Source organism: Phytophthora infestans, genomic scaffold, assembly GCF_000142945.1.
Source record: "Phytophthora infestans T30-4 supercont1.29 genomic scaffold, whole genome shotgun sequence".
Taxonomy (NCBI): Eukaryota; Oomycota; class Peronosporomycetes; order Peronosporales; family Peronosporaceae; genus Phytophthora; species Phytophthora infestans.
In genome coordinates this window covers 1615666-1628478 of record NW_003303730.1, presented here as the reverse complement: position 1 = coordinate 1628478, position 12813 = coordinate 1615666, and the positions used below count along the sequence as shown (strand labels likewise).

Sequence of the window (12813 nt, the reverse complement as noted above, 5' to 3'; positions counted from 1 at the left end):
TTCTATACTTGTGAATCGTAGAAAACGTTAGATCAAATAGCACCTCTTGCATGCGGCATGTAGATGCCGTTCCAATCCAGTGGAGAGCCACCGCCAGTACCTCACGTTGGTTGCGGACGGTGTCAACGATGAACGGTTGGCAGAGCTCGAACAATGCGTCAAATGCGGCCACGTCCATCCTGAAGTGATCCCGAAACAGGAAGGAATTTCTCGATGAGTGAATGGCGTCAAAGAACCGCTGTCCGTCTGCCGTCATCAGACCTAGTACGCGCACCATATTCTCGTGAGCAGCCCACCTCGACAAGCGGTGGTTCTGCACCAGTCGAGCACACACAACAGCAACAAGCAACAGGAAGATTTCGTCCAGCATTTTTTGTGAAGAGGCAGTCCGTTTGTCCAGGTGTGGGTGGTCAGGGTAAACGCTGGTTGCGTGCGAACAAGAACTGAGCGAAACGACGTTTCACATCGCTGGCCAAATCATCGTCAAAAATAGATTACAACTCTGAAACGCAGTTTTAGTAAAACGTCGTTTGCCGCGAACACGGCCTATGACATCCACAAGATACCGTGCAGTCATAGAAGCTCGCTCGTATACGCCCAGTCGAGAGTGCATCAGGTCGCAGTATGACTCGAACGCCCGTTGAACTGCTACGTGTTTGCGTAGTTTGAACGGAGCCAGCACATAATTTAGCCAGATGCGCTACGGGAAACTATGGGCGGTGATGGCCCGTATCTTTTTATTGCGCGGAGTGGCGTGAGAAGTGATGGCTGTGAGGCCTACGCGCCGAAGCGGGTCGTGGCATTTATTTAGCAGAGTGTGCGGTGTGACGGCCACATAACCTAGGTAGCTTTTATTATTTGCAAGTGCGAGTCACAACAAAGTTTAAAGCTGTAGGTAAGATAACTGTCAAGAATGTCTGGTAGATTGCCTATGCGCTAATCCAAGCGGTCACTAAAGCGATTTACCAAACGTCTTTCAAGAAGATAGCAGTGTCCAGAATGCTTCGCCAACTACCCTCGCCGATTGCTTCTGCGCTAATCTAAGCGGTCACTAAAGCGATTTACCAAACGTCTTTCAAGAAGATAGCAGTGTCCAGAATGCTTCGCCAACTACCCTCGCCGCCGTCTCCCTCACTGTCGTCCTCTCAAAATGTTGCAGCCACTCAGCTCTCCGCTTGCGACTCTAGTGCCGTGACGCCCAGCGAGTGTGAGGAAGACTCGCAAGTTTCAGAGTCTCTACGTGTTGTTGACGCTCCAGTTTTGTAAAATCTCGCTCAAGATCAACATTGACGAGGCTGCTTCCAGTAAAGAGAATACAGCGCCTGCGTCCAGTCAAGAGCGAGCTGCACATGTGTCCAGTCAAGACGACGTTCGTGGAGACGAGAGCGAAGAGGACGAAGATGAACCTCTCGAGGACAGTGACGACACACTTTGTTTAGTCAAAATGATACTTGTCTCCAAACTAATACTACGTTAGAAAATGATACTTATGGCACCATGTCACTAATATGAAACTGTGAAAAAAAACTTACGCACATGTTCCAGTAACAATTAGAATAAACGGACATCACCATTGGCTCCGCGCGACAAATTTACGTCTGAGCGTCAAATAAAAAAGAATCTCATTTTCAAACGAGATACTATTTTTGGCGGCTCATAACTCAGTGAGATCTCTGTTCTGGAAGCTAACCAGGTGCTCAAAAGATAGAAGACACGCCCCTCTTTCCTGTGGTGTGCTTAAATCGCGATTCGTACTTAGGTTCGCTAGCATTATTTTGTTTGACGCGGTCTCATTTTATTAGAAATCAACCAAAAATACGAATGATGGAAGATGTTGGTATATCCTGCTAGATTTTATATATATCGGTAAATTTATATGCGTGGAGCTGCAAAAAAACAGCTCAAACCATCGATTCGAACTGATGATTGTAGAAGACCATTCATTTGAAATTTGTATCAGGCGTTAAAAAAATTAAGTTGCGTCCACCAAAGACGCCCCTAATAAATCTCTATCGTGCTGCGTAGCCGTTGCACTATCAGGATAAGGGAAACGCCACAAATACCGCGAACCGGAAAGCTTCGTCAATGAAGAACTTCTTATAATCAATACCGCCATGTCGGTAGGACGTGTCGGAAATGTAGCTGTGCTGATAGGCATATTATAATACCATAGTGGCAACTCTGTACGTGACAACTGATGTATGTATTCACGGGACCAAAACGCAAAGTAAATTTAGGTACACCAAAGTGCCCTATTTTAAATTTGGGCACCTTGAGGCTGCACTCGTTTTGTTTGTTACAGCGGGCTTTTATCTCACTGGTAGTTACTGGAGGAAAATATCATCCCCAATATATCATGCTACCCAAGCACTATTTTGTTTAGTTTAATTTTTTTCTGTGAGAGACACCTACAATTCTAGAGCACAACACAAAACTTATTTCTCATTACTATATTATTGCCTCTCTCCTCACTCATTTATTTACTATTGCTGTGCAAAAACAGCAATACATTTCTTTTTTCTATTGTCCGAGCACTGGTGTCACCTCCATTGTTATCTTTTTTTCAAGAAGGCACACTAAATTTATTTAGTCCGGCTAATGGCGTTGCTATTTTGGGAAGGTCTCTAAGAGGAGCCTTGGATGCCCTTAATTTGTTGGTACAACTTAACGTCCTATTTCTAGATTTTGGTACCACGATCTACTTTTTCCTCTGTATTTTATGTTGGCCGACCTCTGGAATAAAAGATGAAGGTGCGGTATACTCAACAGCTTCAGCCAGTCCACTTATATTTCATCTACCATTACGTGTAATCCGCACCCTTTTATTTATTATAGTTAAAGAGAAATAGCGCTCGTTATATTTTGTAAATAAGCAGTAGGATGCGTGTCGATGTACACCTACATGACATGCATGGGCAGCAGTGGAGCTAATAGTTTGATGTGTTAGAGAATTAAGTCCGGCTTGGTTGGAGTGCCCTCAACTTGAGGACACGCAGACCTGATGCAATGGGGACAATTATAATACTTCATCTCATATTGACAATGCCGTGTTTAAAAGTTTATCAAACCTTTATCAATTATTGTACGAGCTGATTAGTTTGTCTCTTAATTTGTGCCGCTTAATCGTTGGTAGATAACGACTCAACAAAAATAAAGTACGTTCAACAAATTTAAACTGGAGTGTAAAAGAGAGTTGGTAGCAGGGTGATGACCGCCACCGCTGGATGGCAACTTAGGGCCAACCTCTCAGCTGGGGGCAAAAACTATCTACTGTCTATGGGTTTATTTCATGTAAAGGAGCAGGCGTCCGATACACCACCCTCTTTAAGTAATGATTTGTGTTTTGTGTTTAATAAAAAGGGTAATGAAGTGTGAAAACCTACATAATCTACGGCGCGCCAGCTTTTAAGTCCATTAATTTAGCAGTCAAATCACATCATCGTTGCCAGGTCGGGATAGCGGCTGAATCTGCTCAGTACTGGTACCGTATGCCGCAAAGACGTCGGACATTCGGGCCGATATATAGCTAAATCTGTTGTGCCATTATTAAAATAGCCGATTTAGCTCTAAATCGACCCTAACGTCCTCCTTCGTCACATAGGGTTCAAGAACACAAACCGCGGTATAAATCAAAGTAAGCTCTCGTAAAACCATGTGACACGTATCTAATTTAGCTTTTATATGCTGCTTAATTGAATTAAGACCCTGAAACCGGGTATTTAAAAATTCAATTAGACAAACTATCGGTTTTTACAATATTGGCAATTTTTATCGAGGTCGGTACATATCTTAACAATCAAACGCTGAGCGCAAACTTGCAAACTCTTGGATTAATCCCATATGCTGCTGGTTCGTGCCGTCGTACTTCATTGTCTTACCAGTAACTCCGTCGATGGACTCTAATAATCACGCGTGCAGCCTGCACGGGTGATTACTGCAGCGTCGTCTGGTATCAGAAACTCCGTCGATGGCCTCTAATAATAATCACGCGTGCAGCGTCGACACAGAATCACGTACCGGTATGCCCATGGCTGGTACATACATTTCCTGCAACGTGTTATCAACGATGCTTCACCTACAACGACCCGTGCAGACCCGTTATGGACAAAAGTTGCAGTTGCACCATGCAACTCTGAAGGGTGAACCCTTCAGATACTGCGACTGTGCTTGGGGAGGGAGTACCAATATTCAGCGAATACTGCGGATACATGTACATGTTGGCAAACAGTGCATGTAGCCAAAAGCGCAAATCCGAACTGGTTGACGATCTACAGTGTAGTACATGTATATCGATGTTGCCTGTCGTGGAATTGAATATGGCTTATCCCCCGCCAAACAAATAGGGTTCATCGCCACCCCACACGTTTTCAAATCGGTTCGATCCGAAGCTCAAGGTGTTGAGTATTTTTAAGTGAAGAGCCATGTATCGATTCGATTCATCGAATCCCGCTGTCGCCCGCTGGCTAACAGCACACAAGACTCGATCACGATAGAAATGTGTAAACGTTTAGATCATTCTGGTTTTCGCCGCTTACTGCACACCGCATTCCAAGCATCACCAACAAAAAATATGAGAGTCGTACCTACCCTAGCTGCTGCATCGCTCGCTCTTGGAGCCGTCGCCGGCGAGCACGTTGAGCGTCAGCTTATTCTCGGAGGAGGTGAAGTCCCTATTGGTACGAAGACGTACGCTACCGGTATTCGCTCCACTGCCGACGGTAACGCTTTCTGCGCTGGTGCTCTCGTCTCTCCTACGCATGTGCTTACTACCGCTGCCTGCACGGGCTTCGAGCCGCCTAAGTTTGTGGCTGTGGGAACGCACTACATCAATGGCACGAAGGACGGAGAGCAGATTAAGGTCGTGTCCGCTCAGAACCACACACTTAACAATGCCTCCAGCGCGTCATACGATTTTGCATTGCTGACGCTAGAGAAGCCCAGCAAGTTCAGCCCGATCAAACTCCCCAATCCCGACGACTCGGATATCGTTGCAGGCATGTGGACCAAGGTCATGGGCTGGGGTGACACCAGCTACCCCAACGGCACCCGTTCCAACGAGCTCCAGAGTGTTGGCGTTGAAGTGTGGAACAACGAAGACTGCGCTCGGCTATTCGTCGTGGACAACTCGTCTGTCTGTGCTGGCGGTGCTCCTGGTAGAGACGCGTGTGTCGGTGACACGGGTGCTTCGCTCGTCAAGGAAAAGGGCCAGGGTGACGCTGATGATATTCTGATTGGGCTGTCGAGTTGGGGATCTGGCTGTGGTGATCCGGGGATTCCCAGTGTGTACTCGCGTGTGTCGACCGCTATTGAATGGATCACCTCAGTGACCAAGGTCCAGCAAGTCTAATGCTTGTCCGTTGATCTCGTGGCGTTGCGCCCACCCAATTAAAAACAAAAACAATCTAGAGACTTGACAGTGACTCATTTTCAGCTACATGCTGCCGCGCATTGTTACGTAAGTTTTAGAGATACTAATAATACATGAATTGATACTGGGAGAACAGCTTGTTGTAGCTGGACAGCCTAACCAATCTTGCCCCCCCCCCCCCCCGACAGTAATTCGCGAATATCGCCGGAGTTCAAAGTCCACCGATTCTGACTATCCAAACACAATTATTTTTGGAAGTCTGGTGACTCGTGGTCTTCGTAAAGTGGCCTTAAAAACGAATTCTCTACATGTACTACAGTAGTATTTTGTAGAAATCGTTGATGATTCTCTGTTTTTTTCTCAACTTCTTTTAAAAATATATATATTCGAAGTAGTACGTAACTTCCAAGCAAGAGTAGCTACTTGTACTACTTCGAAGTATTTAGTACTACAGCAGTACTACGGTACGTTTTTTTAATGTACCAAATCTTTTTTCGCTGACGAATGGCTTGATTCGAAAATAGAAAAGTTAGCCCGTCCACGTTCTTGTCGCTGATAGCACAGCAACAAGGTTGGCACATTTAGTAAAAAAAAAGCGTGAAAATGCCAACATTTTCACGCGGGATTCAAAACAAACATATACTTAAAATTTTACCACTCTGGTTCACTTTACAATCGACACTTCACTTTTCATGCCATTAAATGATTCAGACTTTTTTGCTCCTGAGATTCTACTCTATCATGTGACATCATTCGCTGTCCAGAGCAGCTAAAATTGGGGCAACAAAGATTCATTTTCCGTCGATGATTTTTCTAGTGTAGTGTGGCTAAACAGATTAATTCGGATGAAACCGGTAATTGAAGCAAGCCGGTAGTCGAAACCGGTAAACTTACGAATCTAAAATCCTAGACAGTCCCCTCGCTAGTAATCCCTAGCTTTGGAATACACCCTCGTTACAGTCGCTCCCCCGGCATACATACTTAAGTTAATTTCCCACCACCCCTCAGTTGTAAAAATGAATACAAGTTAAGGCAAAATTTCCAAATGTTGGGATGCTTAGCTAGGCGAAATTCCTAATTGTACAGGACCACCGAAGGGGTTCCAGTAAATAGTACACTGTTAGAGCTCCCAGATCGAAATACGTCATAAATATACAGCCTGTGGTGTCTTGGCTTGTTTGTCCATACCGTCAAAATTCCAACTGTCCGACCGGGTTCCAACCTGATACCGGTACGGTCTGCCAGTTAAAAATCGGACTTTGTGCGGTACATGTATTACACATTTTAAAAACAAAATTAAAAAACGGCACCCCTCTTGTCCAGGTTTTATCACTCAGGTATTGTCCAGGTATACCGGCAGGTATTGTCCAGGTAGAGTTTTACGGTTTAAATTACTCTCATTTTCTTCTTTTGATTCCTATCCACCAGTTAGGGAGACACGTGGCAGCCCCCCCCCCCACGCACCGAGGATGGCACGCACGCACAAGACTGCCCAGATCAAGGCGAAGATGGCAGAGCAAGAGCGTGTGGCCGAGGAAGCTCGTCAGGCTAACCTCGCTCTCTTGCGTGCGGCGCGTACGCGCTCAGAGAGAGCACACGCCAGAGAAATCATGGAGACATCTCTCCCTAGCCCAACTGAAGTAGCAGAGGACAGCAATGCTCAAGAGCGAGTGGAGGAGGCAACAGAAGACGTCGCAGATGAAGGAGGAGATGGTGAGGAAGGGCAGGGAGGTGTGGACACGTTGAGTGAAGCAAAGAAGACTACGGGCGATGAAGAGGACGATTCGGTGGCAGATGAAGAGGATGCAGAGGAGGAGAAGGTCGCTTCAGGCGAAGGGGAAGAGGGTGAAGTGGAAGAAGATGAAGTGGAGACGGAACCAACGAGAAAGCGTCGTCAAGGAAAGAAAAGAACCGTCTCCGATGTCGAAGAAGAAGAGCTGGTTCAGGTCCCTGTATTTAAGGCGCATCATGATTCGTGGGCCTCGCTGGAGCAGTCTCTCAAGGAATACATGGAGGCGACGCGCCAAAAAATCGTGGTGAAAGAGGTGATCAATGTAGCCCGCAGGAATGCTGATCTTCGGCGCCAAGTGCGGTACCAAGGGCTTCCTGACTCAGAGTTGCCTCTCGTCCCTGCAGAGATGGAACCTTATCAGCGCAAGTTTATCTGTACGCATGGGTGGTCCGAACGTGACAGATCAACGGGAAAGCGATCAAGGCTCAATACGATGTTGCTACGGATGCTGCTGCTGCTAACAACTACACGTTTATCGACAATGGCACTACTGTCATTGTCAGCGGTGGTCAACGTGAGTATCTTATCGAGAAAGAGGGTTACTTGTGCGACTGTGAGTTTGCTCAGACCATGAAGCTTCCCTGCAGACACGTCATGATGTACCGAAAGCGCTGTGGCAATCCATTCATTATCCCGCTCTCGACAATTGCGCCAAGGTATGTCGACTTTGCGTCCAGGTATTGGCCATGTTTTCATCAGGTATTAACCAGGTATGTGTTTTGCAGGTGGTTTGGTCAAAGCCGGCTCTCGCAACAGGAGTTGACAGAGGTGGCGGCACCGTTTGTGGCTAAGATATACAAAGCCCATTTACAAGCTGCTGGTGGAAGGTTGAGTGAAGCGGAGAAATACAGTCGTGCTCAGCAGGCACTTAGTCGCATCAGTGGTGAGCTTGCGAGGTTCGAAGACGATGCCTTCGCTAATGCGATGTCGCAGTTGGATCAATGGTGGTACAATATGAGGAATGGACAACCCATGGCAGAGCATTCTGCCCCCAATCGAGACGGTGACAACAGACATGATGATGACAACTCGGATGGAGGAGCAGGTGAAAGTGGAGCAGGGGTGGATTCTGAGCAGCAGCAAGATACTGAGGCTAGCGATGCGAATGCGGCTACCAAGGATGATTCCGACGACGTACCGCCGACTCAGGTGGCTGGTCCTGCGACTCAAGCAGCAGAGATGTCTACGACCGCAGCCCAACCACCAAAAATCAAGCTGAATGGTAAGGTCAGAAGGGCCGGGCGACCTCATTTGAATCGTACGGCAATGAAAGTGAAGGCGTCGTTAGCACTAAAAGAGTACAATATCGGGATGAAACTACGCGCTCTTTTAAGAGATAACGACGTCTGCGATGTGGTGTCTACTCTATGGATGATCATGCCTGGTGTTCGCGAAGTTGGGTCTTTTCTTACTACCTTTCCAGTCAACAAGAATGGTGAGGGAAGGTCAATTCAGTGGCGCGTCGACGGAGATTACGTGCCAGATCGAGTGCGATTCCGGCTAGTCGAATCGCTTGTTGATGATGCGTTGGATAAGTTGAGGGGCGGATTGGCGCTAGATGAAGAAATTGAGTTGGACAGTGACGGTGAACAAATGGGCAGCATTGAGAGTTACGTGGTGTCAATTGAAAAAGTTGGTCAGTTCACCAGAGAGCAACTGGAAGCTATGAATCCTTGTGGGGGCTACAAGATACTTGTCGCAATGCTGCTCTTTGCTGTACCTGGTTGAATAGCACTGTTAAACCCGCGGTCAGTGACCCCGCTTCAGCGGGTATTATAATGGGAAAGATACTGGAGTGTTGGCCGTATACACCGCTGGTTGGGCTCGGATTCGACCTGACGTACAACAATCTATTTTGCTTTCGAGATTCCGCTTGGATAAACGATAATGCCATGCGTGCTTTTGCGGTTTGTCTCGCACGGTACAAGAAAAATTGTACAGTCGTCATTCCGCCCCCAAAAAAAGCCAAAGATGCCAAGAATGGAACCCAACCAAAGGCCACCAAAAGTCGTATCTCTACAAGCACGCTCGACAAAGTTGGTGAAAGTGTTGCCTCGCACCAATTCGTGCTTCTTCCTATCAATTTTGGTGGCACGCATTGGGGATGCCTCGTGGTTGACCGAGACACCAAGGTTATCAAGATGTACGACAGCATGGGCGGTAAGAGAAACAAGAAACGGCTGCAGAAGATGGCTGAAGAAATCCGTACTGGGCCTCTACGTGACGATTCCTACGAAGCTTTGGAAGTAACCGAGCCGGTGCAAACGGACAGTGACAGTTGCGGTGTGTTTGTGTGCCGGTTTTTCTGGACTTGCGTGAGCAGCGAATCCCCCAGCGATGTGTCCCCAGCTGGTATAACGAAGCTGAGGTGGGAGATGCTGCACGCAGTCATGAAGTTGAGGCCGCGCCAGTTATTCGTGCATCCGTCAGTGCAACATGCATGCAAGCACTAACGGTTTTAATACATGGTCAATTCTTGGGCAAAACCTGGACAATGACTGTATGGTGCAGAAGTCGATAATGGTACATTCGTGGTACGCCACCATGAGCGTGAACGCCGACACACCGCAGCGGCCATCACTCTAGAATTTTTCTAAGTAGCGCACACATGATTTACCCAGGTTTTAAAACCTGTAAAATACCTGGGTAAACGGTGAAGAAAACGATTGGTTGCGGTGAGCTCCGACGTCGACTGCCTACGATCATTTCCACTTTAGCCTAAGTCGTGCACACATGAGTATCCCAGGTTTTATACCTGGAAAATACCTGATTTGGTCATTTAAGTTCCCGAATGTAAATTACCAAATCTGATTCCGTTATCTATAAGGAAACCTGGGCGAAACCTGGCCCCCTAGCTGGACTATCCATGGAGAATCAGATTTCTGAGTATTTTTTCAATCTGGGAAATCTGGACGCTAAGGTCGTCCTTAAAAAATCCCTTCTCTCTGAGGGCCCACAGCCATTCTACAAACCACGGCCACGAACGCGCAGCGGTGAGGGCGGAGCGCAATTTTACGGCCCTCCTGCGACCATAAGGCCTCGGTCGCACCTCTACGCGCGCGGCATAACTACCAGGGACTCACGCCACACTACTCCCGCCGTTGCCGTCCCCGTAGATGAATCATGAGAAGTGAAATAACCCGTAAGGGCGAGCGGAATGCTGCTGGATGCGGCCGAAGACTATCTACGACCTACATCGAGGCCACAGTACCTATTAAATATGGTAAGTTTTTGCTGCTGTATGACATAAGTGAACATATCGTTTCTAACTTGCTGTTGCAGCTTTGTTTGTAATATAAGATGATGCGTTAGTGCGAAAGCTGTTACCTATTGCCAGGAATTATACAGTTCAAAGTGTAAGGTGAGATATGGTACTGTTACTTAACTGTGCTATGTGTACTACAGGTTCAGCGCTTGGGTTACGAATAAATTTTGGCAGCGCCGAAGGTGGTGTTGGATCGATAACGTCGCCACGCTCAGCACGCTCGTGGAACTGGGTTATATGTGCGTCAAGCTTTCCAGCCTTGTGTAGATTGCGAAGGGCTTTCAGTGCCGTACCCGCTGCTGCTGCTGAGGACCCGTTCGTCTTCAAAACGCCCCGCGTGTTCACTTGCGCTTTCTCACCAAGCGCGACCACCTCACTCTTGAACGCAGGAGACGAAGCATCAAGTGAAAATCCATAGGGTAAGAAAAGCATCATGTAGCCTGCGGTGTGTCTAAGCTCGTACAGCGTCGTTTGCTTCACAGAGTGCGAGGCATAAACGCGGGGCTCGGCCGTAAACCATTCGTACCAGACTGATGCAAGAGACTGCGAGCCCTTCTTCTTCGGACGAACAGTTCGGATGGCAATTTGTTGGCCAGGCTGTGATACACAACCCGCAACAGTTTTGGCTGGAGCCGACGGTGAGTGCAATTTAGCCTCTACAGCTAACAGTCGTTCCTCTAGACGCTGATTTTGCAGGATTAAAACGCTGGTCTGCTCGGACTGGCGCTTCATGAGGCTTAACACCTCAGCAGAGTGAGAGTCGCTAACGCTGGGCTTGGTTATCGCTGATGGTGGCATGAAAGCACGGCGGATTGTGCTGCTCCATGCAAGTACTTCCGCTTCCCCGATGGCCCGTGCTGACATGGCCGCCCAAACGCGGGCAACCAGTGCTCCTTCGCGTGAGAGCAGCAGCATGTCCGGGTAGTGCATGATGAGGGTGGCTGACAAGACCTCTGCAACGTCTTCGTTTAGGTTCATGCCAGGCTCTGCAAAGCCCAGGGAGCTCGTGAAAAGTAGACCATGCAGTGCTTGAGCGCGGAACAGCACAGGCGGCTCTAAGATACGCAACGAAGGAAGGCGTGCGCCTTCTTTTGGTTTCCATCCGCTCAGAACACGCGCAACTTGCTGATCTGCCTGCGCTGTACCCAACATGTACCCAAACGCCTTATTGACGCGGCCAAGCTGCCAACCGCCCCGCTTTATAATCCAGTTTTCTGCAAGAGTTCCATCGTTGGCGTGCATGGCAGCTCCTCGACGAAAGAAGTGGGAGGTAAGTCCTTGTGTGAGTTTTACCTGCTTCTGATCTGCAATGTTCTTGACTTGAACCAGTAATCGGTTCACGTACGCTTGTGCACCAGGAACCAATCTGGTAGCTGACGACTGTTGCAGGTCTGGCAAGGATGCGAGGCTGTCGTCTGCTTCGAGAAGCTCTACGAGACTGAGGTCTTCTACATCGCCAGCATTAGCTCCGATAAGTCTTGTACTGGTAAACTGAGGAAATAGACGCTTGCTTGGCGCATTCTGTATGGTTCGATCAGCAGCTAAAACGAATAGTGGACAAGTTAAAAAAATTGTCGGGTCCTTGAACAAGGATACACCTTGTAGCAAAGCTGTTTTAATCCGCTTAAAGCGTAGGAAGAGTTCAAGATGTTCAAGCGACGAACCCTCGGTCATGTGATGTACGGAGACGCTAAGGTGCAAGGGACTCGACGGCGTCACTACCGAACTTTCAATGGATATTGGATACGGTTCATATGTCACTGAATCCAGGCTGTCCTTATTATTAATAATGGACTGGCCGGATTCGCATTCAGCGGACCATCTACGGTACGAACCCTCAGTGGCGGTTGGGATGAGTTTGCGGAAGACTCAGCGACCCTTGGAAGGCACGTTTACCGTCTGGGACAGGGCGCGGACCGTTAAAGATACTCATGCGACGGTGCAGACGACGCTTGGCATGCAAGAAGATCCATAACGGATCATTGTTCACTTGATATTTGTAAACTTGATTAGGACTTCTTATTAGGAATAGACCCGAAAGGGTAAGCTTAAAGACAGAACAGAATTTCCACTCAAGCACACAGAGCGACGTACGGCTTCAAGGTAAGCGTCAGGTCAAGCTTGTTTGAGTGTGTTATGCCTGTCGGTGAACTCGAAGCTCTGTAGCGAGGGTTCATCCGGCAAGACCAAGAGACTTTGTGTATTGGTCGATTACTATCGGGGGGTTTTACGTGACGGCTTATTGTCGCCTATTTGCACGACTGGGAGTGCTTGGATTGCCTCCTTTTATTCTTCCAACCGAGTGTTGAACACTCGGTGACCTTGTAAAGGGCTTACCCGTGCCATGGTGACCCTTCCGCTGTTGGGACCACGAGGATTCATAACGAA

General features: G+C 47.8%; 1 protein-coding gene across 1 annotated transcript; it reads left to right on the top strand.

The window, feature by feature from the left end:
• Positions 1-4570: 4570 nt before the first annotated feature.
• Positions 4571-5347, top strand: PITG_13638 (glucanase inhibitor protein 1; the record flags this gene model as incomplete). The annotated part of the gene is made up of 1 exon (XM_002899784.1): positions 4571-5347. The coding sequence occupies one exon, from the start codon at positions 4571-4573 to the stop codon at positions 5345-5347; it is 777 nt and encodes a 258-aa protein (XP_002899830.1).
• Between the last annotated feature and the right edge of the window lie 7466 nt (positions 5348-12813).